Source organism: Aotus nancymaae, unplaced genomic scaffold (assembly GCF_030222135.1).
Source record: "Aotus nancymaae isolate 86718 unplaced genomic scaffold, 86718_ANA_hifiasm-v0.15.2.pri h1tg000057l, whole genome shotgun sequence".
Lineage (NCBI taxonomy): Eukaryota > Metazoa > Chordata > Mammalia > Primates > Aotidae > Aotus > Aotus nancymaae.
In genome coordinates this window covers 45,809,123-45,835,833 of record NW_026988471.1, presented here as the reverse complement: position 1 = coordinate 45,835,833, position 26,711 = coordinate 45,809,123, and the positions used below count along the sequence as shown (strand labels likewise).

The following is a 26,711-nucleotide window of genomic DNA, read 5'->3' as shown; positions in this document are numbered from 1 at the left end:
CCACTTCATCCTTCAAAAGCCAGTTCCAATGTCACCTCCTCCTCGAAGCTTCCCCAGGCCCCTCTCCATGTTGCCCTGCCTGTTACTTCCTCTTTCTGAAGCAAGTACCACCTCTCCAGGTCATTTTCCACCTGCAGGTCTGATCCTCACACAGCATGGCCTCCTCAGGGCCAGGTGTATCGCTCCAGTGTTCCTAAAGCTCTGCCCCGGCAGCTCCTGCCACGTAGCATGTACTCAGGCTGCTCCTGCTCATCTGCTCAGGGGGTTCCCCAGATCACACCGCACAAGGGAAAGCAGAGGCTGCCAGGCCGGCGAATTTAGAAAAATTAAAATCATAGAGGGTGAACAGCCAAAGCTGGCAGCCAGGAAAGTCACATAAGCCCTTTCTTCAACTTCATGCACAAAACAGACTCCTGGGGGCTTTGGGGCCTGGGAGCCACAGAAGGACACGTTTGCAGATCAAGTCCCTTGCCTTCTGGAAAGCTCTGGCTTCGGGACGCACAAGCAAAAAATGTGCAAACTACCAACATTACAAACACGGACCCTTGTTTTCAGGGTTGAGATTGGAGACTCCTGGGGTATGGCCAGAGTTACACTGACCTTCCCTAGCCTGCCAAGTGCCCTGAAGACCTGGGAGTGGCAAGCAGGACAGGGAATCTCAGTCCCCTTAGAGACCATCAAGTCTGCGTGCAGTCTGTAAAATGAGGACTTTGCTTTGCTCAGTGTCTCCCAGACTTCTGTAGTCTGCATGCCACATTCACCATGTTTACCACTAGCTGCATATCCCCATTATTATTTATGTCATGCTTTTCTTTATATCTTCCTTCTTCTTTTAAGGTGAGTACATAATTCACCTTAATAATAACTTACCACCAAAGGGGTACCAAGATTGAGTATCTCAAACAAGTATTTTTTTAAAGTTAGTATTTTTTAAAAGTATTTTTTAAAAGTTAGTGTGCACATCACTTAAAACCACATTGTGTGTCACTAGAAGTATTTGTCCCACACTCTAAGAAATGATCATTTATTTCATTTATTTGCAGAGATGAGGTCTCACTATGTTGCCCAGTCTAGTCTTGAACTCTTGGACTAAAGTGATCCTCCTACTTCAGCCTCCTAAAGTGCTGGGATTACAGGCATGAGCCACCATGCCTGGCCAGAAATGATAGTTCAGACAAGAGGGTCTCAAAATGTGGTACTTGGACTATCAGCATTGGTATCCCAGGGACCTGTTAGAAATGCAAATTCTGAGACCCCCCCCAACCCAGACCTGCTGAATCAAGAACCCTGGGGTGAGCCAGGCATGGTGGCTGACACCTATAATCACAGCTCTTTGGGAGGCCAAGGCTGGCGGATCACTTGAGGTCAGTAGTTCAAGACCAGCCTGGCCAACATGGTGAAACCCCATCTCTACTAAATCTACAAAAATTAGTCGGGCCATGGTGGTGTGGGCCTGTAGTCCCAGCTACTCAGAAAGCTGAGGCAGCAGAATTGCTTGAACTTGGGAGGCTGAGGTTGCAGTGAGCTGAGATCATGTCACTGCATTCTAGCCTGGGCAGCAGAGTGAGACTCTGTCTCAAAAAAAAAAAAAAAAGCAAAAATACAACCTCTGGGGTGGGGCCCAGCAATCTGGGCTTTATCAGATTGCCGGGGGGTTCTGATGCACACTCAAGTCTGAGAACCACTGGTTTAGGGGATGCCCCAGGGTCTTCTAGTTCTCCTAGTCCAAGAAGTCAGGCTTCAGAAGGGACAATCTGACACAGTAACCCCAGCTTTGCAAGCCAGTCCCCAAGTCTGTAATCTTGGGAAAGTGAGGCAGCCTCCCTAAGTCCCAGTCTCTTCTCATTTCCTCATAGTGCTTTAGGAAGATGACATACATAAAGCCCCAAGCACACCCAGGCATGTGGTAGAGGCTCATTAAATATTCTTTTCCTTTTTCCTTCTCATTTGGGTCTTGAAGATCATATGATTTACATTAAAGCATGGAAGTTTGGGAGCTAATGAGTATGGGAGAGGACACAAGTACCTGCAGAGTCCCTCCAGCTTTGTGACCACCTTCCTCCTACCGGCCCCTGCCCCACAGAGGACAGAAGAACAGGATTCCTGGTAGACTAACCAAGCTCAAAGACAGGCCTGGGCCCCTCACAAGAAACTTCTTCGGTTCCACTGAGGCCTCTGTCTCAGGAAATAACCCAGAGCTAGAGAGCAGGCCATAGGCCAGGCCAGCTAAGGGGACAGCCTGGCACCAGCCACCACCAGAAGAGAAGAAAAAGACAGACTGCAGTAAATTGAGTAAAAGGACAGACCTCATGAGCTCCTGGGAGAGAAAAATGACTGATTCTGGGATGTCAGTCTGCGACAACCCTGGGAGCTGGGCACAACAGCAGCAGGCTGAAGAGGGCTGGACCCCAGGGCTGCCCAGGGCTGTGTGGCCCAGAGGAGGCCGGTAGGTCCTGGGACCTGTGGGTGATTTTCCACTCTGTGGGCTACCTGCCAGCCTCTTGCCTGGCAGCCTGACCCAGGCTGCTACCAGGAGGCCAGAGCCAAGAATGACTGTGGCCCCTTCTTCCCACTCTACCGCGAGGACTGTCCTCTCTCTGCATTGCCGAATGAGCTCAGCCTTTAGACTTTACATCATCAATACTCTTGGGCCAGCAGACTGGTATTACCTGGAAGCTTGGGAGAAATGCAGACTCCCCCCAACACAAACACACACGCATGCACATGCACACACACACACAATACACGTGCAATTAAGGAATCAGCACTGCATCTTATGCGTCTTAAGATTCTGTATCTAAAAGTTGTGTCTTTTTACTATTTTCAAATCTATAAGGGATTTTGGCATATAAACCACCCAGGAATTCTTTAGCAAACCAAATAATCACCCTCAGGCATGTTTTGGATAAATCTCAATTTTTTTTTTTTTTTTTTTTTTTTTTTTTTGAGACGGAGTTTCGCTCTTGTTACCCAGGCTGGAGTGCAATGGCGCGATCTCGGCTCACCGCAGCCTCCGCCTCCTGGGTTCAGACAATTCTCCTGCCTCAGCCTCCTGAGTAGCTGGGATTACAGGCATGCGCCACCATGCCCAGGTAATTTTTTGTATTTTTAGTAGAGACGGGGTTTCACCATGTTGATCAGGATGGTCTCGATCTCTTGACCTCGTGATCCACCCGCCTCGGCCTCCCAAAGTGCTGGGATTATAGGCGTGAGCCACCGCGCCCAGCGTTAAATCTCAATTTTTATTGAATGCCCTTCAAGAAAAAAACCAATGCAGAGGTCCCAGTGGCCAGGGATGCAGAGGGAGAGATCTGGGGTCCCAGCTAACACTGACCTGGGAATGCCCCAGTGATGGTGGGAATGCCCCTCTGCCTCAGCTTACCCCTCTGAGAAATGAGAAGGCATACAGGGCTTCTCCAGGGTTCTGCAGATGGCCACGAGCCTGAGCAATCCTGTCCCAGCTCTGAAGCTGCCAGTGCCAGGTGGAGGTGGGGCTTTTCCGAGCCATTCCTGGCTGCCCTGCCAGAGGCCAGCTTGAAAGATCTCTTTGTTCTCGTCTCTCATGCTGACCTTTCTGAGCAAAGCTGTCCACTTTTAACAATATCCAAACAGGGCCTCAAACAAACCCTGGCCCAGAAACAGGCTGCGTGGGGAGAAGCCAGGAAGCCATTTATTCCAAGTCAAGTAAAGCCTGGTTGGCCAGGAACAGAGAGAGATGTGGGTGTGATGAGGGGTCAAGGACACAGCTCATCTTAGGGAGGCCTCTAGGTGGGATGTACAAGGGGCTGGCAAGCTCCCCAGTCCCCTAGGCGGCAGCAGGCAGAGCTGCACATTTCGCAGAGCCCTTCCTTTGCCTTACTCAGTCTGTGCAGCTTCCGATGAGGTCAGTGAGGGAGGCAGGCTTCATTATCCCAGTACCAGCACAATGTGTGGCTCACAGAAAGTGCTCAAGAAATGATGGCTGAATAAATAAATCCCCAGGTTCCAACAGGAAAAAGAGAGACTGGAAGATGCCTGCCTTTCCAGGCCATCACTTACCCAAGAGGAAAGGCAGGCTTATGGCAGGCACAAAGGGGTTCAGATTTTCCACTGAAACCCCTGAGATCCCTGAGAAAGACAACACCTGTCTTTCAACCCTGAGACCCCTGAGAAAGACAACACCTGTCTTTTGACCCTGAGACCCCTGAGAAAGACAACACCTGTCTTTTGACCCAGCATAGTTACATTTTCTTTTGGCCGTGTAAACTCCAGAACTCCTGGGACTCCCTTTACTAAGTCTTTACAAAGTGCCAGCTGCATACCAAGTGCCTGATCATCAGCTCTGTTCACAATAGAGCTTAGCCAAGTATTTTGCATACAGTAAGTATTCAAAAAATATTTGGGGAGGACTGGGTTTGAGCTGAAACAGAGAATGAGAAACTACATGGAATTGATGGCTGAATGGAACCTAAACAGACACAGTGCATATGGCCCTGCCCATTCCGGGGCCAGCACTGCTAACTGTGTATGAAAGGTTACCAGTCAAAGACCCAGAAGTGCATAGCCAGTTGGCAGATCCCAACAGCTGAATGGGTGAATCAGGGGACAAGGTCAGGTGAAGTTCAAATGGTCATCAAACTGTTCACTCCTGTTGCCTTACTGACTGAGTAAGGCAAAGAAACGGCTCTGAGAAATGTCCAAATTCTCTGTTTCAAACACTAAAACTCTCCACTTCAGCCCCAGCCCCAGAAGAGGGCCGTGACATTTCCCTCCTGAGGCACTGAGGATGTCTAGGTGCCAGGCTTTCCTTTCTAGTGAGGCAGGGGATGGGAGTGGGGAAGGGTGAGGAGGTGGGTGCTAAGAGTCGACAAAGGCTGTGCATTCAGAGAGGCTGGAATGGGCCTCAGAGGTCACCCTGTCCCCAAAGCATGACACACAACACCAGGAAGCTCTCAGAATGGACTTCACTGTTGGGTGACTGTGGCCCCAGAACCCCAGATTTGTGAGAACAGTCTGACTCCCGTCCTCCCCTAGCCCTGCATATACCAGGTGGCTGCTAGAACAAGGCAAAATTACTGCTGATGGAACATACCCCTCATGGGGTCACACCAAACTACAGACTGGGTTTTCTAAGGTGCCGCTGCTGCCTCTCCAACTCAGCATCTAGCTAGAAAGGTGGAGCACACACACACACACACACACACACACACACACGCACACACACACATACACGGAAAGGGACAGTGCTTTCACAGGCCTGAGCAACATGCCAAGCCCTGGGGAACTCCCTTAGAAAACACATCCACTCCCTTCCCTATTGTTTGATTTTGGTGCAGTGAGCACATGTTGCTTTACTAATTGAAAAAAAAATTAAAAGAACAAGCACAAAACATACAGCCCACCTGGTTCAATGTGCATGGCTCAAGCTCACTCTGGGCCCAGAGCAGAGAGAATGGGTGCTACCAGGCCTAGGCGGAAGGAAGGGAAATAACCAACCCAAAGAGAAATGGGCCCTTGCCCACGCTGGGTGAAGAAGCAGAATCAGCTCACGTTTTTGTTCATAGGAGATGCCCAGGCACTCGTCCTAGTGTGGTCAGAGCCACTGACAGGGACAACCAGCTTCTCTGGTACTGAACTGTCCCCCTCCCCTTCCAGGTCCCCATGCCTCACCCCTGGAGCTGTTTCATGCAAAGGAGAACCAAGCTCATTTCTGAAATCTCCCCTATAATCAGGACCCTGGGCCCAGCGACCATTGCGCCCCCTCCCCAAAAACCATGTCAGAAAGGTGCCTCCTCCTGGCAACTGGGAGGCCGAACTGCCGGGGCAACGCTCCAACCAGAGTCCACGGCTGCCCTCTAGTGGCGCTGAGGAGAAGAAACACCCTCCACCCATACCGCCTGCGGGCCTCCCAGCCGCCTACCCTTTACACTGGGGCCTCCCAATTCCTGATGGCCTTTTGAGGCCTGTGCCTTCAGTTCTAGCTCAATGAGGAACTCTATCATCAGCCATGGAGCAAGGGGCAGGAGCCATCTGTGGGAATCAACTGCTGAATCAATAGGGCAAGGCTCCTGGAGGAAATTAACATCCCTCAGATATCCTGATGAGAAATTGGGCAGTGGTCTCAGGCTTAGCCAGCAACGGAGAGGCCCAGGCTTTTCTGAAGCTTCGAGGAAAGCGTCTGGGGTCCAGCAATCGCCATCCACTGTACACAATGGACAATAGCACACTCTTCAAATTAGGTCAAGTCCTCAGTGGGAGGGACAAGCGGACTCTGGGGGTGGGCACTGCCTGTGGCCGTCTGGCCCCATCTGACCCTGTTCTCAGCAGGGTCTCCTCAGTTTTGCTGGCAGCTGGGTCCACCCCAGGCCCATGTGGGAAGGAGCTCAGGTAGGAAGCAGGCTCCACCATCCCTCCCTCTCCCTGGGCCCCTAAGAAACAGCAGTACCTCTGCTCCACTCCTGGTCCCTTGGGGTGAACTGCCCCTCAGACACCTTCAGGGTCCACCCTATCCCAGGCAGCACCCCTACCTCTCTGCCTCTTTCTCCCCAGCACAGAGCACCACCTGACCGTCTTCACCACGGGCTCCCCTCTGGGATGGTCACTCCATGAGGGGAAGGGACCTCCTGTCCACAGCTCAAATCTCACAGTGAGGGCGGGGTACCAGGCCCATAGCGGGTACTCAGAGGCAACCCGAGACAAGAACTGAGGGCCTTTCTCTGGGCTTCCTCACCTAAGCCCGACTCCCCTTACTGGGTCCCTGAACACCGAAAAGGGTTTCTCCCTGCTTCCCAAACACCTCAGGAGCCCAGGCTGGCAGGATAGAATGTAACCAGCAGAAAACATTGCTCGGACTCCGCAGCCCTTTAACAGACCGTTCAGAGTTGCCCTAATCCAGATGAGCTGATGTCAGAATCTGACAGGTATTCTGCCTCTAGCACCTTAAGCTAAGACAGTGATTCTCAACTGGCAGCAACTGTGCCCCCACCCAGAACATGTGCCAATGTCTGGAGCCATTTCCGGGTGTCATACTTGGCCAGGGGGAGTTGGGGGATGGTGCTCCTGGCATCTAGTGCGTAGAGCCAGAGATGCGGCTAAAACCTACAATATATGGGAGAGCCCCCACAATGAAGTTGAAGTTACCTGATTCAAAATATCAACAGTACTGAGGCTGAGAAACCCTGGGCTAAGGTAGCTTTATATTATTTTTTAACTTTCTAACAACAAATGTATTAAAAAAAATACTGGAACCGACGATTCGCCTACAAGGATATCCCTGTGACCAAAGAGCAGTGTGGTATTCACAGGCAGGCTGAGGCAGACCTGCTGTGGGCAGAGGGTGTGCTGGGCGTGGGGCTGGACAGACCCAGGTTCAGCACCAGGCTCATGGGGTTTCCACCTGTGGGCCCCAACGTTGGTCAAGTTACTTAACCTCTCCTTTCCTCAGTGAAATGGGGATTGTAAAACGGGGATCCTGCTTCACAGGATCATACAGAAAGGCATTCGCATTCTGCCAGCATTGAGTAAGTATTCAACAAATATTAGCCACAATTATTAGGAAAGGTGCACAGAAATTATTTACAGCCCAGCCAGGCACATAGGCCGCAACTCCAGCTCCTCTGGGCTGGATGGGTCATGGGAAATAGACAGAGGGGCTGAGTAACTGCCACGTGTCCCGGGACTGCTACTTATACTCCAAGACTTTTAAATGTTTGGGCAGTTTCCTTGCAAAGAAACTGATGATGACTCAATTTCTACCCCTCTTCACATGCTGAGGTCGGGGTGGGGTGGAGCCAGGATCCTGGCTGTGAGGACCGAAATGGTGCCTCAGGAGGAAAGAAGATGAAGGGAGGGCGTGGAGCTACAGGAACAGAAAGTGACTGAAATCCCTTGGGCTTTCAGGGGGGTGATGGTCAGTCAATGCCTCTGCCCACTGCTGCATCACACACACACACACACACATACACACACACACACCCCTCGGGTCAGTCAACGCCTTTGCCCACTTGCTGTATCACACACACACACACACACACCCTCATTCGTGGCCTCAACACAGAGAGCAGACAGGGGAAGCAGGCTCTGGGGAGGGTGGGGCCAGGTGGGGCCACCCACAGGAAGAGAAGACATCCTTTGAGAATGGTGATTCAGGGTCCCAGAGTGGCAACAAGAACCCCGAGTCAGTGCACCGTGGATCAGCTCCATGCTCCCAGCCATCGCCAGGCCTCGGCTTCTCCCACACACCCATGGGCTGCCTAGGCTGTCCTTCTATGCCCCAAAATTTTGAAATGGCACAAGTTTCAAGGCCACTCAGGCCCGAAGCTGGAATCCTCGTGGGTGAACTCGGGCGAGTGACTCAATCTCTCCAAGCCTCCCTCACTAGTGTACTGGGGTCACCTGACCTTCTTCCCAGAGCACTGTACACCAAGCACATGATCCGGCCAGGCCCCCAGCAGAAGCATGACTGCCACTGGTCTCTCTCCTTCTTTCCCTCCTGGCTGTCCTTGATGTTCACCTTAATGTCATACCTGCAGAAAATTCAGTTGTGGGGAATGGGAGCAGGCAGCCCCTAGAGGTGGCTGTAGGGGGTCCTTAGCAAAAAGGAAGTTAACAGCAGTGAAAATATCAAGGTGTTTTACGTTCCTTCCCTCTCACTGGACCCTCGTACTCTCTGGGACATGGACAAACAGAAGCCTCATCTTAGAGGGGAAGAAGCCAACTAGAGGGGCAGGCAGGGAACTGTTCGGGGCCACAGAGGGGCCTCCAACCCTGGGACCTCACCCTTAACTTCCTCCAGATGGCGAGCTCACCCACCAAAGTTTCCACACCAGAAGCTGCGACACAGCACCTGCAGGGTATGAGCATCCTTGGGGAACCCACGATAGGCTGGCAGCACCCCAAGGGTGGTGGCCCAGGGGCTCAGCAACAGGATTCCCACTGTGGACAACGTAGCCTATCAGATAAGAGGGCAGCTCAGAAAGTCAGCCGCGCCCTGCACACATAATCCTGGCTCCATCGAGGACAAGTCACTTTTGTTCCCTGTGCCTCAATTTCCCTTCTGTGAAGCAGGAATGCTTAACTATAGCGCTTCCCTCAGGGAATATGAGGAGGACTAACACACATGCAAGTGCCTGGTGCAAATTTAGCACTTCCTAAATGGTATGCATTATCCTAACAAATATTCCTGAAATGGATGAATGAAGGAGACAGAGTATCGAAATTAGAACTATACCCTCCCCATGAAATCTACTCCACAAGGCTTTCATGGATAAGAACAGCCCCTCTGCCCTTTGTGCCTGTGCAAGTCCTTGGGAAGGAGGACTTGAGGACTCCTTAAACTCTGTAGAACAGGGGTCAGCAAACTGTTTTCTCTAAAGGGCAAATAAAGACAGCAAATTTTACAGGTTTTGCCATAAGATCCCAAATGCAGCTACTCAAGTCTGCGGTGAGTTATATGTAAATGAATGGGCGTGGCTATGTTCTAACAGAAGTTTATTTACAAAAACAGGCGGCAGGCCACCCTTGCCTTCCAGGCACAACCAGGTCTATATGGGGCTTCATAAGTCACTGAGGAGTCAGAGTGGCGACCCCTGCTCCTCCTTCAAAATCTCTGCAGGCAGAGCTGAGGATGGCCTCTCCTCTAGTCCCCCAGATTCATTCCCGGGAGCTCACAATTGGCAGAGGGAAGAGGAGGGTGCTCCAGGCAGCAGCCCTGTGGGAGTGGTGGTCTCCAGCTTCAACTGCCGAGCCATGAAAACAGGAACCAGCCCCCTGAGCCACCGTTTCTCTAAAACCAAAGCTCAGCAACCGAAAAAGGATCAGAAAAGCAGATGGTGGAGGTGGAGCAAGGCAGCTGCGCTTCTCAGTGCCCCTGGGCCGTCTCCAGCCCCACCTCTGGCACAGGTGGTCCAAGGAGCCCAGGACTCCATGGCTGGTCCTACCTTTGCGGGTGAGCTGCCTCGGCTCTCCCAGCCTCCACATCCACACATTCCAAACAGAGACACCACCACCTCCCTGGCCTACCACTTGAGAAATTACAGAAAGAAAACAAAAGGTGGCTCATGTTTGGGCCAGTAGCCTCCAGCTGTGGACCACACAAAAATAATTTTAAAAAATGATAATGCTGGCTTTGATTATCTTCGCTTTTTTTTTTTTTTTTCAGAGACAGAGTCTTGCTCTGTCACCCAGGCTGGAGTGCAGTGGTGGGATCACGGCTCACTGCAGCCTCGATCCCCTGGGCTCAAGCAACCCTCCCGCCTCAGTGTCTAGAGCAGCTAGGACCACAGGTGCACACCACGACATCCAGCTAATTAGTTTTTTTTTTTTTAAGAGATGGTCTTACTATGTTGTCCAGGCTGCTCTCAAACTCTTGGGCTCAAGCAATCTTCCTGCCTCGGCCTCCCAAAGCTCTGGAATTACAGTAATGAATTCTAGGCAGCTGTGATGTATCAGGTACCCTGGTGGGGGGGTGGGTGTTCACATATAACACCCCACAACAATGCTATAAGGAGGCAGCCACGGTCCTCACCTCCACCTTACAGGTAAGGAAAGCAGAGCTCAAGGGACTTGCCCATGGACACAAAGGCTTGTCCTAAGAGCTGGGATTCACTCCCAGGTGTGCTGACTCCAAAGCTGTGCTTCTCACTGTCCTGTCTGCCGGGCATGAGGCAGCCTGTTTGTTTCCCAGTAGGGGCCTTTCCACCCTATTATTCTTTTTTTTTTTTCTTGAGACAGGGTCTTACTCTGCTACCCAAGCTGTAGTGCAGTGTGGCACAATTACAGCTCACAGCAACCTCCACCTCCCAGGCTCAAGCAATCCTCCCGCCTCAGCCTCCCAAGTAGCTGGGACCACAGGCGCATGCCACTAAGCCTGGCCAATTTTGTTTATGTTTTTGTAGAGACAAGGTCTCCCTATGTTGCCCAGGCTGGCCTCAAACTCCTGGACTCAAGCGATCCTCCCACCTCAGCCTCCAAAAGTGCAGGATTACAGGTATAAGCTACCCCACCTGGCTCCTTCCACTGTATTCTTTCCATTTGGAAGATAGGGCCTCATGCAGTGTCTGATCCCACAACATCAAGGGCAAACTGGAGAGAAAGAGAAGGAAGAGGGCATAGCCCCCCTGCCCCCCGCCCCGGGCCAAGGGTCCTGCTTAGGCAGGACTGCCTCCCCGAGGCTGACATCCACCTGCCTGCTGCAGTCATCACAGCCGCAGCCTCCTGGAATTGACCTCGCCACATCCTGTTCCACATTCTGGACAAACAACTCCACCTCCTCTTTCAAGCAATTGAGAACTCAAGCTCAAGGTCATTGATATGTAGCTCTATTGGGCAGGGATACCAGCTAGATGGAAAAGCTGTCTGGGCCAGACCCCTGAGATTTGGTCAGACTGCTTCCCTGGCAGTCCCAGAGCACCTGGAGACCCACTCCAGACAAGGGCACCACAGTCAACAGTTGGCAGATTCACAGGCCTTTGCATTCTCCTAGAGATTCATGATCCACCTTCAGGCTCCGGTTCTAGAGATTCTCAGGTTTTCATTGTTTCCAAACTTATTTGGCCATGGACCCTCTCCTGCAGATTCCTGCCGTCCTACAATCCTCAGCCTCATCCCACCCTCTCTGCCCGTCCCAGGCTCCTCTTATCTCCCCTGTCCCCGCCAGGGCCCAGATCAAGCCTGACCGGCTGCAGTCCACTATGTGCCCAGGCCCACGCAGCCCTGAGCCCACCTCCTCCTCAACTCCCACATTGAGCAACTTTGTGGGGAAGGGAGATGAGCAAGAAGGAAAGAGGCTCACAGCCAAGCGTAGGTGAAAAGAGCAAGCTACAAGCAGTGTGTCCTCTAGGATACTATTTTGTTGTAGTTGTTAAAAAAAAAATCTGTGTATCTATACATAAAAAAACATGAAAGACATATATCAAAATGTTAAAAGTGATTATCTAAAGTGGAGGGGGCGTGTCAGCAAACTTTTTCTGGCAAGGGCCAGAGAGGGGCTGAAGGCTGAGCTGATCACCAATGGCCAGTGATTTAATAAATCATGCCTACATAATGGAGCAGCCATACAAACCCAAAAGCACAGGGCCTGGAGAGCTTCCAGGTTGCTGGGCACGCGGCAGTGGCGCACCCGGAGGGGCCTGGACACTCCGCGTGCCTTCCACATACCTTGCCCTATGCACCTCTTCTACCCGACTGGGCTGTATCATTTTACGTGGTACTGTACATCAGTCATCTAGCAAGTAAACTGCTTTCCTGGTTCCATGAGCTGCTCTAGTAACTTACTGAACCAAGATGAGGTTCTGAGAACTTGATTTGTAGCCGACTCAGACAGAAGTTGCTGGAATCTGGGGACCTGCTCCTTGTGACTGGTGTCTGCAATGGAAGGCAGTCTTACGTGGGACTGAGCCTGTGAGATCTGTGCTAACTCTGGTTAGCATCAGAGGTGAATTTAATCGTGGAAAACCCAGCTGGTGTCAGAGAATTGGTTTTAAGTGGGGAAAAAAAACCCACATTTGGTCACAGAAACGACCTGTGTCGTGTTGAGTACAGAGTAGGGCCAGGCATGGTGGCTCATGCCTGTAACCCCAGTGCTTTAGAAGGCTGAGGCAGGAGGATCACTTGAGTGCAAGAGTTTGAGACCAGCCTGGGCAACAAAATGCAACTCTTTCTCCACAAAAAATACAAAAAATTAGCCAGGTGTGATGGTGCATGACTGTTGTCCCAGCTACTCAGGAGGCTGAGGTGGGAGGATCGCCTAAGCCCAGGAGGTGGGAATTGCAGTGAGCTGTGATCACACCATTGCACTCCAGCCTGGGTGCCAAAGCAAGATATTATCTTAAAAAAAAAGTACAGAGTAGAAGAAAACAGTGAGTTTGCTTTTTCCTACTAAACAAGTACCACGTGCAACTATCACGTATTCAAAAATATATAATGAAATGAATGAATCAAGTGAAATGAAACAAAATAAATCATACTAAAAATGGCATACAGGCCTCAGAGAACTCCAGGCAGTCAGTGACCAGAAAGCTGTGTGACCCTGACCTTGCATGAAGGAGGAGGTCACACCTGTTTGGCCTGACCCACAGTCATGAGAGACAGAGTGAGGTAAGGTGTGACCATGGAGGATGGTTGCACTTGGCACCTGAATCCCCTCCTCTGGTCAGTGATGTCCTCCAGCCCCAGCCCCAGCCCATCGTGTCTGTGCAAGGTCATAATGATGCAGAGGAGGGGGCCCAAAGCCTCTGCTGCAAAGACAGGCAGGAGACCCCAGCCCCGCCTGGGAGTCCCTAGACTGGTGGAGATGTTGCCAGCAGATGGGACTAACCAACCAGTTGCGGAATGGCCTCGGAGCCATGCTTGCCGCCAATACGCACTCTCATCTTGTAGCTTCTCCCTCCCCTGCTGCCACCCAACACACCCCTGGAAACAACCACTCCTGGCCTAACTCCGAACACCAGCCACCTCCTCCACTATCCACCGAGCAGGCCCTGCTTCAGCCAGGAACAAAAGCCTACAGAAGGCATTCCAGGCACCATGCTTCTTAGGTCTCAGGTAGGCCAGGATTCCGAGGGACTTCAAGACAACCCGCAGGAAAACGAGCATTTCTACTGCCCCGTCAGAAGGGACAGCCCCAGCACCAGGGTGATGCCAGAACTTCACTGCTACCATACTTTCCCTCATACTTCACCACCCCTTAAAAGCCAGAATGAACAGGAATCTGCCTTCCCATTAGATTGCTGGGGAATGTGAGGCTCAGAGGAACCAAATAACTTCACTCATACCACAGACAACAGTGGATAAAACCAGACCCACTGGCCAGCTCACTGTCCTTTGCTCTTTCAACATCACCTCCCGAGCACCCTCCGCCCTCCGCCTTATGCCCTCCCCCATCAAGATGCTCATTCCTGTTTCTCTTCTTGGCAGTCTCCCCCGAGCACACGCAGGCTTTATTGCTTCCTTGGCTTCCTGAGGCGTGGCCCTTCCCACTGAGAACGCCTCTGCACACTCCTGTCTGACAAGATGTGACACAAGCCAGTCCTCACCGATCATCCTGGGAGAGCACATGTGCACAGGCCAGAGAAGAGGGAGAGCAGCCTTGAGGCCACATCAAAAGCCTTGGCACAGGGGAAGCGTTCTCCTGTCCACTGAACTGCCAGTGACCTACCCCTTCTTCAGGTTTTTCACATAGGCACTCTGGAGGGCGGCTTCCAGGAAGTAGGTGAGCTCATAGTCAACCGGGTGACAGCCTTTCAGATGCCTCGACGTGCTGTTATTTGTGGTCTGGGAAGGGGAACAGAGAGAGAGCCATTGTCTCAAAGTTCTGAGCAGGGGGTCACTCAGCAAGAGAAGGTGGCCTCATTACCATCCCAGTCCTAGCTGTTCAGGGGCACATTGTTGCAATTCTCAGACCAGACTCGATCTAACTCGCTTTTTTTTTTTCTTAAATTGTAATTTAGGTTCTGGGGTACATGTGCAGATCATGCAGGATTGTTGCATAGGTACATACATGGCAAGGCAGTTTGCTGCCTTCATCCTCCCATCACCTGTATCTGGTATTTCTCCCCTCATTTTAACTCAAAATATATCTAAAGCACTCTCTCCCCATCCAAATGCTAGATGCCCAGAAGCGTTTTGTTTTTTTTTTGTTGTTTGTTTGTTTTTTTGTAGAAACGGTCTTACTATGTTGCCCAGGCTGATCTCGAACTCCTAGGCTTAAGCAATCCTCCCACCTTGGCCTCTCAAAGTGGTGAGATTATAGGCATGAGTCACTGCCCTAAGCCTCTAACATTTATTCAACAATCACAGAGCTTTAAATTCATTAACTCATTTAGTCCTTAGGGCACCTCTATTAGGCAGGAACTAATCATCATCATTTCCATTTCACAGGTGAGAACAGAGAGGGTCTCTTCCTGCCCCAAGGCCACTCAGGTTGTGGGTGGCGGAGCCAGGCAGTCAGGTTCCCCCCTCCACTCTTACCCTCTACTGCAGGAGGACTTCCCTGTCTGTCCAGAGCCAGGCTGAGCACTCGCTCTTTAACTAGACAGCACTCACTGTCTGAGCACGTGTAGAGGGACTGCTTCACATAGCATTGCTCCACTGCTCTTCTGCATATACAAACCTCATCTCCCACCAGACTTCACTCCCACAGGACAGGAACTGAGTCTCCTGAGTCTCACGGCTGTCCACACCCCCACCTCCAGTTAAGGAAAGACAAGGGGAAATCAAACTCTTACAAAATCACCACCCAAGTTCAAATCTTATTTATGCCTCACAACGATCCTACAGGGCTGGTTTTGTTTGCATTTTATACATGAGGAAACTGAGGCTCAGAAAGTGTTTAAGATAAAAAGTGTCCATTAGAGACATGGTGGCTCATGTTTGTAATCCCAGCACTTTGGGAGGCAGAGGCAAGAGAATCGCTTAAGGCCAGGAGTTCCAGACCAGACTGGGCAAAAGACTGAGACTGTCCCAGTCAATCCATCAATAATTTAGTGCCTAAGGTCACAAAGCTGGTGTTAGCCTGGACCTCAAACTCTAGCCTAGCCAGGTACGGATTCCAGGCTATTTCTACTATGTATCAGTTAATTCATTCCACAAACATCTGAGTGCCTGCTATATGCCAGATACTACACTGTCCCTGTCAAACAAGCATGGAATGTTAGAACATCCAGAGAATCGAGACCCCCTGGTTCCAGGAGAAGCTGAGGAACAATTACATTATTAACTGAGCTGTTGCTTAAAAGCCTCAGCTCTAACAGGGTCCTCCAGTCCAATGAGACAGGCCTGCCTTCAGTATATCTCCTTTGTCTAATCTGAGAGGAAGAAAATCAATGAGGCATCCACCTCCTTTTTCAGAATTTAAAGTAGATTTAAGAGAGGGTCTCAGTTCCTTAGAGGTCAGGACTGGGTCTCAGGAGGGACACACAGCATTTCTGAGGATGCACAGGGTTCTATGGCCTACCCTCCCTCAACTTAAGATAACAACAATTGGGGCTCGTTTGTTTGCCAGGCACTGATTCCAGCCCTGGACATCCTTTTAGCTCATCACCTTACTCCCCTTTTGACAGCCCAAAGCCACCAGGTGTGGTGGCTCACGCCTGTCATCCCAGCACTTTGGGAGGCTGAGGCGGGTGGATCACCTGAGGTTGGGAGTTCAAGACCAGCCTAATCAACATGGAGAAACCATGTCTCTATTAAAAATACAAAATTAGCCAAGGGTGGTGGCACATGCTTGTAATCCCAGCTACTCGGGAGGCTGAAGCAGGAGAATCCCTTGAACCCGAGAGGCAGAGATTGTGGTGAGCTGAGATCACGCTATTGCACTCCAGCCTGAGCAACAAGAGAGAGACTCCATCTCAAAAAATAAAAAAAAAGAACAGAAAAGAGAGTCCAAAGCCTAGGCTTCCAGCTGAGCAGGAGACTTTCTCTTTTTCATGAAAGTTTCCTCCCAACTACATGCAATGCAAATGTGAAGAGCTCCTAAAACACTGCTACTGTCTAGCAGTGACCCACTCCCCCTTGATGGAGGTCAACTCAACCATGCTGAGTCTCTAAGTGACCTCTGCCAGGGAATGGGCACTCAAGTCCTGTATTTGCTGAGTGCATCGGTCACTTCTCCTTTCCTCCTTTAGTCCAATCAAACAGACATCTTCTAGAGCAGTGGCATGATTTTGCCCTCAGGGGACAGTTGCCAGTAACTGAAGACATTTTTGTTTATCACCACAAGGGGGATGGTGCTACTGGCATAGTGGGGGAGGCCAGGGATGCTGGTAAACATCCTATAATACACATGGCAGCCCGCTTGCTCCCCTCCCCCTGACAACAAAGAATTCTCCAGCCCCAAATGTCAACAGCACTGAGGTTGAGAATCTTGCTCTAGGGGAATTGACCTGGCTTGGGTTAGACTCCTTCAAAATGGCCCATCAGAAAAACAGGTACTGGACTGACATTTTGGCATCTGCCGAGGGAGGTGAGGTGCAAGCATCTCCTGGGCTCCAAGTCTCTCAGCCCATGACCACCTCCTCCTTCAGGGCACCAATCCTAATCTACGCTGCTCTAGAACCTGCCATCTAATGCATTAAATATCTATTCCACAGAACACCTAAGCAGCATCCCCAATATCTTCTCCGCAAGTATTCGGAGCCATACTCCCCTGGGTTCAAATCCTGCCAACACCACTTACTAATGATGTAAACTCTGGGAGGCTAACTCCTCTTCAAATTTGAGTTTTCTTACTTGTAAAATGGGAATGAAAACAGGACCTATCTCATCCAGTCGGTGTGAGGGTTAAATTATAGAATGAGTGTAAAGTGCTTGGAGTTGTGTCTGACACAAAAGTAGCACTCAAGAAGTGCTAGCAGTATCTCTGTTGAATATAGTTGCCTGTCCTCTTACACTGAACCAAAGGCCCCTCATGGAATAGTATTCAGATGTGGAAGGAAAAGGAATAAAATGGAGGCTGGGCACGGGCCTGTAATCCCAGCACTTTGGGAGGCTGAGGCTGGTGGATCACCTGAGGTCAGGAGTTCAAGACCAGCTTAGCCAACATGGTGAAACGCTGTCTCTACTAAAAATACAAAAATTAGAAGGGTGTGGTGGTGGGCACCTGTAGTCCCAGCTACTCAGGAGGCCAAGGCAGAAGAATCACTTGAACCCAAGATCGAGTCACTGCACTCCAGCCTGGGTGACAGAGCAAAGCTCTAATAAACCAGAGCCATCTAGCCTTGGCAACAGAGCAAAACTCCATCCCCCACAAAAAATAATAAAATGTATAAAAATTAAAAATAAAAGTAAAAACAAAATACATGAAACTAAACCAGAGCCTCCCAGAAGGCGAAGGGCTGGGATACTTAGCACAAACACTGCTACCACCTGCACCTGACATCCCGCAGACAGTTAAACCAGGCCCACCACAGGAAGCGGAGAGGGAGCGGGACGTGAGAACTGCCAGAGCCCCAATGACCAGCTCTTTTGCCAGCCTCTGAAAGGCTTGGAGAAGGGGTCCCAAGACCCTGTGTCCTCACAGGATACAGGGAGGAGCCTCTGGGACACCGAGAGCAGGGAAGGATGTCCAACTGGGAGACCCAGGCTGACTCCACCCCTGCCAGGGAAAGATGGTGAGCAAATGAGTCAATCTCCCTAGAGCTCATGTATTAAACAGGGATAAGTACAACACCCACCTCAGAGGTGGTTGTGAGGAGTCGACAAGTTAACAAACAGGGCAGTCACATGTGGTGCTGCAAGATGAGTTTACCAAGGAGTTCCTGGTGCTTAGAGATGGCGTGGACTCATTTATCTATTAAACTATTTTCCAGTAAAGAGTCTCATTCTAGTGTAATCAGTATACTATAATGAGTTTTCCAACCTATAAAGTAGAATGACTTTGGGGGACAGAGGAGGTGACTTCTTCTAATTAGCACAAAGGTGACCTACGGGTTTAGCAGGATCCATAGATATAGGTGCTCAGTAGAAAGCAGCTGCTACCATGGTGTTATTTCCAGCTCACCTTCTCCAATTCCTGCAGGAACACCTGAGCGATCCAGGAGGCCCTCTCAAAACAGGTGATCACTTCCTCCTCCCTCTCCGTCAGGCGGAAGCGGGAAGCTATGGAGTTGGGTAGGCGTTCCAGAGAGAGGCCTGCAGGAGGAAGAGGGCGCCTCAGACCTGCCCCGCTCGGGCCCCCTGACTCCAGGCCCTCCCTATGGGCCCAGGGTGGGCTCATCTGAGGGGGCACACACTCTGGTGCAGCCAGCGGGAGGCAGAGGTCTGTGGAGGGGAGGGGGGAAGCTGAAGCAATGGTGGTGTTAGCAGTGGCCAGGAGTAAGCGATGGGACAGCACGTGGGGAATCACACTGTATCACCCCAGCCCAAATCCTGCCTATCTGCCCAGCTACCTCCCCACGGAAGCCACTCCTGACCCCTCCTCTGTAGTGGAGTATTCCCATTTTTCTAAGCAAAAGAATGAGTTTTTAAAAATTTATTATTTTTCTTTCCTCTTTCCTCCTTTCCCCCATCCCCGTTTCCTACTTAGCTCTTTAGAAATGCAATAACCTTTATCTTCCCGTCACCAGACACTCCCTACACAGCAAGCTTATTCAGGTGCTGACTTAGAAGCTCCAGAGCCAGAACTCTTTCCCATCCGGAGACTGCCTCGAGAGACAAGAGTCAATTTACATCCTAAAGTATCATTCAGAGGGAACTCTTTCCCACCAGAGCATCCTGAAGCAATGGTGACTTGACAACCTAGCTCTGTACACAGTGGTGCCAGCTCAACCACCTAGTAGGAAGGCACCAAGCCAAGTCATGAGACCCTGCACTTGCTTGCTCCCTCCTCTGCATGCCATTCATGCCAAGTCCCTCTTTAAAAGTCCCACTTTTTGCCCAAAAAGTGAAGTGGTTATCTTTAAAGGCAGGAGCCTGTACCTCTTCCCCTAAGCTAAGCTTGGGATTAAAGTCACTTTCTTTATTCCAGACCTCGCTCTTGTTAATTGGACTCTGCAAGTGGCAAGTGACTGAATTGCACTTCAGTTACAATTTTGGTGGCCCCTATGAGGACTGCAACACACTTTGGACTATTGAGCCTATCACCTGGTTTCACTACCAGGCAAGGCGGGGGGGCCACCTGGGAGCGCCAGCTGCTCCTGGCTACTGAACTCCAGGACAGGAATGCTAAGGGGATTTCTCAGCAGCTGCCAAAACATTCTTGTTTTGGGGAAGCTTCCCTTTCACTTCCTGGCACGACATCTGCTGCTTCCCATGCTTCACTGATACAAAGAAAGTGACCTCTGAAGAAGCCAGCAACCTTGAAACTGGGTGAGCAAGCTGGACTGTACCCGACTTTCTTCTGTCTCTTCTGGGTGTCCCTGGGACTTCACTCTGTGCAGACTTGGCTGCTATTGGCACCGTTTGGGCATTGTGAGTATTTGCATTTGTGGCACTATAGGGACTCAGCTGCCTGTGAAGCTGTCTGGAGCTGAGGCAGGGGGTTCAGAACTCCACTCAGCTCCTCGACTGGGGATTTTGTTTGGAAGAGCACCATTTGTTTGTGTGAATGTATGACTTTGTGTACAGGCCAATTTCTTTCTTTCCTTAGCTCCCTCCGGCTGGAAACAATTCACCTCAACTGTCAACCTGCGGCCGTGGGTGGGATCCATCGCCCCGTACCGGGTACTGAGGCTCTCCCTGATGGGATAAATGAGGGTAGCAAGCGTATCCCCGCACCGTGTGGTGGCTGGAAGGCTCTCAAGCTCCTCTTCTGTCTCTCACTTTTTCCTCTCTTTCCATTCCCTCCCTCAAGCCACTCTTGGAGAACCTGGCTGCACTGCAAAAGCCAGCCAGAAATTTCATACTCATGAGGACAAATTTCCCCCTTGCCTTCACCTTGCTGTCCCACAAGCCTCATTTTCAGGGGTTCCATTCTGCCCCTGGGCCTTGGATTAAAAGAAGGGGTAGATTGGACATGGGCAACAAGGTCTCTGTCCCCTCAAAGAGCCCCTTGGGGCACATTTTGGTTAACTGAAAAGCATACAGTTGCAGGTGTGGTGGCTCACGCCTGTAATCCCAGTACTTTGGGAGGCCAAGGCAGGAAGATCATGAGGTCAGGAGATCGAGACCATCCTGGCTAATATGATGAAACCCCACCTCTACTAAAAACACAAAAAATTAGCAGGGCATGGTGGCAGGCACCTGTAGTCCCAACTACTCAGGAGGCTGAGACAGGAGAATTGCTTGAACCCGGGAGGCGGAGGTTGCAGTGAGCTGAGATCATGCCACTGCACTCCAGCCTGGGCAACAAAGTGAGACTCCATCTCAAAAAAAAAAAAAAAAAGCAAACAGTTGTGAGCCCATGGCTAGGAAAAAGAGGATCTTTTATCATAATACGGTCTGGACCCAACACCACCTGGGCTACAGTGAATTTTGGCCTGAAGATGGGGTTACTTGGTTACACTTCAGTAGTTAGAAGAAAAACATCCACCCTCCCGGTGCTCACCACTTTCTACACTGTATTTTGATCATCTCTGGCCAGCTCTTCCCTCCCCAACTAGCTGAAAGCGCCATGGGGGCAACTGTGAACCTTTTTGGACAACCACAACCCCTAGCACAGCACCTCACACAGCAGGTGCTCGAGTTATGCAGCATTTTACATGCACGCTTCCCATGGAACCCAACAGTTCCTCCCTGCAGAAGTCACCCATGCTCAGGTCTCTGCCTTCAGTGGACGCCCACTCGCCCCTTTATCAGTAACAGCACCTTGCTCTCCCTTTGACCACCCCTCTTGCAATCTCAGCTGATCATGACAGCCACAGTGATCAGGTAAGTGTGGGCACATGGTCCAATCTGGGCCAATAAAAACCAGTCTCAGAATTGTCATTCTTTCCACTGGGGTTGTTAAGCTGGTACCAAACATCAGCTTAGAAACATCAGGGAAAACCTGCCTTAAAATGAAGTCTACACAATGTGAATATAAATAATGCTACTGAAGTGTACATTTAAAAATGGTTTAGATGGCAATGTTGTACAGGGCTTTTTACTGCAATTAAAATTTTTTTTTAATAAAAGCTTCAAGGCCGAAAGCAAAAAGCTCAAAAAATAAAAACAATCTCTGAGAAACAAAGGGATATAGCATTGTTAGTCTTACTAGAAATGAATGCTGAACAGAAATATAACTATATTTGCATCAGGTTACTTTTTTTAAGACAGGAAAAATACTGGATAAACTCTTAGTCATGAAAAAAAAATGAAATCCATGCAGAGTAAAGGTAAGACATGATGGAGAAGGGCTGATTCCTAAAGAGACTGTTTGAGTACCTAGATCCAGTTTTACCTGAAGCTCTATCTGCTGGAACTTTCCAGTGTATGAGCACCATTAAATAGCTCCCATGTCTTCTTTCATTTCCTTCCTTCCTTTTTCTTATGGGGGAGGTCACTTGCAGCTAATATAGACCTGACTAGAGAGTGCTGTCCTTCTGAACTATTGGTTCCCAATGGGGAGAATCAATGTCTATCTCATCTTTGTGCCTACACGGTACTGTACATGTAGTAAGTAGAGGCTCAAGATGAACTTACTGAAGGGATGTATAATAGAAGAATCCTAAACTGTTTCCTACCCTATAAGCCCCAACATTCACCTAATGATCAAGTCTTCAACACTTCAAACCTCCCCTTCGTCTCTTTCTACTACCTTATTTCAGGTTTTATCTTTTGAGTGGATGACTACATCAGCCCTAGCTGGCCTCCCTGCCTCCAGTCTCACTCTAATCCTCCGGGGATCCTTCTAAAACTTTCCAGGGGTCCATGCTGTTACAGGGTAAGGTCCAACCTCTGGAGGCACCATACCAGGGCCTCCAGGTATCACTTCTCCAGTCTCATCTCTTGCCTTACCTGCCACAGCCACACCCAACCTCCTGCTCCCAACTGCTGGGTTGTAGGATGCCTTCTTGACTTGCTCAAGTTATTCCTCCTGCCTGGAATGTATCCACCCCAACAAGTCTACCCAAAATTACAGTTCACATTCTGACCCACTAAATGCTACCTCCTCTACAAAGCCCTTCTGGATATTCCCTGGTATAATCAAACATTCCTCCTTTAAGTCCCAGTCTATACATATTCCTAACTCACCATTTCTTATGTTTCCCCAGACTGAGGGCTCCTTCAAGACATGAACCTAATCATGTTTACCTTTCTACCATCTGGCACACAGTAGGTACTGGACAAACATTTGCTGGCTAGATGAAAAAACACAAGCCTGGTCATGTCTGACAAAGTACAAAGTGCTCTTCAAATATAGTGTAAGGAATTACTACTGTTTTTCTTAGCCAGATCCCCATGCACACAGAGTCAGTGACCTTGTCCTTTGCCAGTGATCTGGGGTGTGACTAGATCCAAAGGTCAGGTACCTTGGCTTGGAGGAAGGTGGGCACAGAACGTGAAGGTCCTTGCTAACACAAACACCCAGATGCCGGGTCACTGGGTGTCACCGTGCCTCCTGCCAAATGACTCACAACCAGGACAGGGAGGCTCCTCATTCCAGAGGACTAAAGGGGGAAGAGGAACCAAGAAAGAATCAAGGAGACAGGCCTCGCTGCTCACTGCCAGAGCTGGGCCAGCCCCTGCTCCCCAGACATGCAGCCTATCCACCCTGCAGGAAGGTGGGGCAAACCTATGAACTGTTCAGAGGCCTAGCCCAGGAGACCAACTGCAGATGGCAGGGCACAGATAATTCCAGGGGACGTAGAGTGGATCTGTTTCAACACAGCTGCCCTGTGGACCCCGGAGAGATGTGCTGAGGCTGGGCTCCCTCCTGCCACACCTCTGGCCCCAGCACCAAGATGGGTGATGCCAGCTGCTGGCAAGTTCAAGCTGCCAGTCCCAAGCCTCCAGAGGGCTGGCCACTGCAAAGCAGTGAATTCAGGAACAATGGTCTCTGAGGCCTCCACCTTCCCTGTGTGGTATTTGTTTCTTCCACTCCCAGCAGAGGCTTCCCCACCATGCTTCTCCAAGAACCCCAAATCCCATCCTCTTAGAAAGCTCAAAGCAGGTTGGGCACAGTGGCTCACACCTGTAATCCCAGCACACTGGGAGGCCCAGGTGGGAGGATTGCTTGAGCTTAGGAGTTTGAGACTAGCCTGGGAACATGGTGAAACCGTCTCCACGAAAAATACAAAAAATTAGCAAGGCTTGGTGGCGCACACTTGTGATCCCAGCTACTCAGAAGGCAGAGGTGGGAGAATCACTTGAGCCTAGGAGGCGGAGGCTGTAGTGAGCTGAGATCATGCCACCACATTCCAGCCTGGGCAACAGAGCAAGACCCCATCTCCATTTTTAAAAAGCTCAAAGCAAAGCCAGTTCTTCTCTGAAACCCTGCCAGGTAGGGTTAAGCCTCCCTGTGTCTAAACCAGCTGAACAGTTTGGCTCTATCTCCTATGCATGTGCTTTTTCCTGCATTGTCCTCATCCTTTCTACCCATTTCCGATTGATGGTTGCACCCCAGTGATGGCCAGGGCCTAGTGTTTAGGAACCATGCAGATGGATGCGTAGATGAACGAGCGTATTCACACAGCCAAGTGTACGGCCAAGAGGAGTTCCTCCCTCTCCACTTAAAAAATTTTTCTTGGAGAATTCATAAACAAATTGTGGTATAGTTATACAATGGAATATTACTCAGATTTTTTTTAAAAAGAGACAAACTCTTATATACACATAACACGAATGAATTACTTAGAAATTACATTGTCCAAAAGAAGCTGGACATAAAAAAATACATACTGTATGATTTCATTTATTCAAAAAAGCAAATTAATCTATAGCAATAGAAAATAAGGCCAGGAATGGTGGCCCACGTCTGTGATCCCAGCACTGTCAGAGCTGAGGCAGGGGGATCAATTGAGCCCACAAGTTTGAGACCAGCCTGGGCAACATAGCGAGACTCTTATCTCTCTTAAAAAAAAAAAAAAAAAGAAAAGAAAACAACTAGTGGCTGCCTGGGGTGGGGGTGGGGGGACCAATTAGAAAAGAGCCCAAGGGGACTTTCTATAATGATAGAAACGTTCTGTATCTTCATTAGGGTACTGATCACAAGGATATTTATACAGGTCTAATTCATGAAATTATACAGTTAAATCTATACATCTCACTATATGAAAATTTATTTAAAAATAATGGAGATAATGCCTTTTTGAAGGGAGCTGTCATGATTCAGAAAAATAAAAGTTCAAAGTAGAGGGGTACATTCACTGAGGTGGTCCTCTGTAAAGCAATTTCCAACATACACAAGGCCAAAAAGTTTCTGGAGCTGGCAGTGACTTTACCCGAGTAAGGCCACAGTCCAGTCACCCAGTTGTGCCCATAAAAAGGGGCAGGGAACCTTGTATTTGTCCCCTGGTTGATAAGCTCTATTTTCCTGTCCACAAACATCTGATTGGAAGCCCACCAGCAGGGCCGTTCTGTCCCAATACATAGCTCTAGGAGAGGCCCCTTTCAAGAGGAGGACTTGCTTTTTTATTAACTCAGAATTTTCAATTTGGAGCCAAGCTGATCCTGGCATAGCCTCAGGTCCAACACCAGGCTGGTCCCAGCTCCTTCAGTCTGAATGACTCATCACATCCCAGGCAGCCACCCTTCCAAGAAGCCCCACCCTTGGAGCCCTGGAGCCTAGGGCCCTGGATGCAGAGGTAGAAAACAGAAAACTCCTTCGGCAAACGAACCCCCTCCCTCCCACCTACCCAGCCTGTCAAAGGGCACAGGACAGCTGCAGCACCCACGGGAGATGAATCCCAGACTTGGGTACCCTGCAGCCAGGAGAAGAAGGGAAAAAATGCAATTCATTCAGCTTTCAGGGAGGAAACCGAAAGGCCAGGTAGGGAAGAATCCTCACAGATCACTCTGTTAAAATTAGAACATTTAAAAATAGAATTACCTTATGACCCAGCAATTCCACTTCCAGGTGTATACCAAAAATAATAGAAAGCTGGGTCTCAAAGAGATATCAGTACACTTGTGTTCAGAGCAGCATTCTTCACAATAGTTAAAATGTAGAAGCAACCCAAGTGCCCACTGACAGATGAATACTGTATGATTTCATTCAAAAAATAAACAAAATGTCATGTATACATATATACAATACAATATTATTCAGCCTTTAGAAGGAAGGAAATTCTGACACATGCTACAATATGCATAAGCCTTGAGGACATTATACTAAGTGAAATAAGCCAGACACAAAAAGGCAAATACTGTTATGATTCCTCTTACATGAGGTACTTGCATAATCGAATTCATAAAAACAGAAAATAGAAGGGTGGTTGCCAGGGGTTGGGGGAGGAGGGAATGGGGTGTTGCTGTTTCATGGGCATAGAATTTTGGTTTCGCAAGGTAAAAGAATTCTGGAGATTGGTTGCACAATAATGCAAATGTTAAAGAGTTCAGGAAATTGGTTGCACAACAATGTCTTAGTACCGAACTGTACACTTAAAAGTAGTTAAGATGGTAAATTTTATGGTATGTATATTTAACACAATTTATTTATTTTTGAGACAGAATCTCGGTCTGTCGCTCAGACTGGAGTACAGTGGCGCAATCTCAGCTCACTGCAACCTCCACCTCCTGGGTTTAAGCAATGCTCCTGTCTCAGCCTTCTGAGTAGCTGGGATCACAGGCATACACCACCGCACCTGGCTAATTTTTATATTTTTAGTAGAGATGGAGTTTCACCATGTTGGCCAGGATGGTCTCGAACTCCTGACCTCAGCTGATCCACCTGCCTCAGCCTCCCAAAGAGCTGGGATTACAGGCGTGAGCCACTGTGCCTGGCCAACACAATTTTTTTTAATGAAAACAAAAACAAAAACAAAAACAGGCAATTTGGCTTCCGTTTAAATTTATCTTTAAAAAAAAAAAAGGCTGGGGGTGATGACTCACACCTATAGTCTCAGCACTCTGGGAGGATGAAGTAGGAGGACTGCTTGAGCCCAGGAGTTCAAGACCAGTCCTGGCAACATAGTGAGACCCTCATCTCCACCAAAACAAAACAAAACAAAACAAAAAAGTATATATATGTGTATATATATACACACACACACACACACACATATATATATATATATATATATATGCAAAATTTAGCTTCAAGGATATCTACTTCAGTATTGTTTATAATAGCAAAAAAAGAAAAAAATATTTAGCATACGGGTCCAACACAGGACAAGTTCACAAAATTATGATAGAACATACTTCTTAGAGGGAAA

At 49.4% G+C, this 26,711-nt stretch overlaps 1 protein-coding gene across 7 annotated transcripts in view; it reads right to left on the bottom strand.

The window, feature by feature from the left end:
- The window catches only part of TTC7A (tetratricopeptide repeat domain 7A), a 158,602-nt gene that overhangs the window by 80,419 nt on the left and 51,472 nt on the right, over nucleotides 1-26,711 (bottom strand). For 5 of the 7 annotated variants that reach the window (XM_064364054.1, XM_012473734.3, XM_064364052.1 and 2 more), the window contains exons 4-5: nucleotides 18,476-18,606; nucleotides 14,135-14,250 (exon numbers count right to left, since the gene is read on the bottom strand). The exons of 1 other annotated variant lie outside the window; for it this stretch is intronic. In XM_064364054.1, coding sequence (XP_064220124.1) covers nucleotides 14,135-14,250; nucleotides 18,476-18,606 — 247 coding nt within the window. The remainder of the gene's footprint in view (nucleotides 1-14,134; nucleotides 14,251-18,475; nucleotides 18,607-26,711) is intronic. One more of the 7 variants, XM_064364053.1, reaches the window with a different exon arrangement.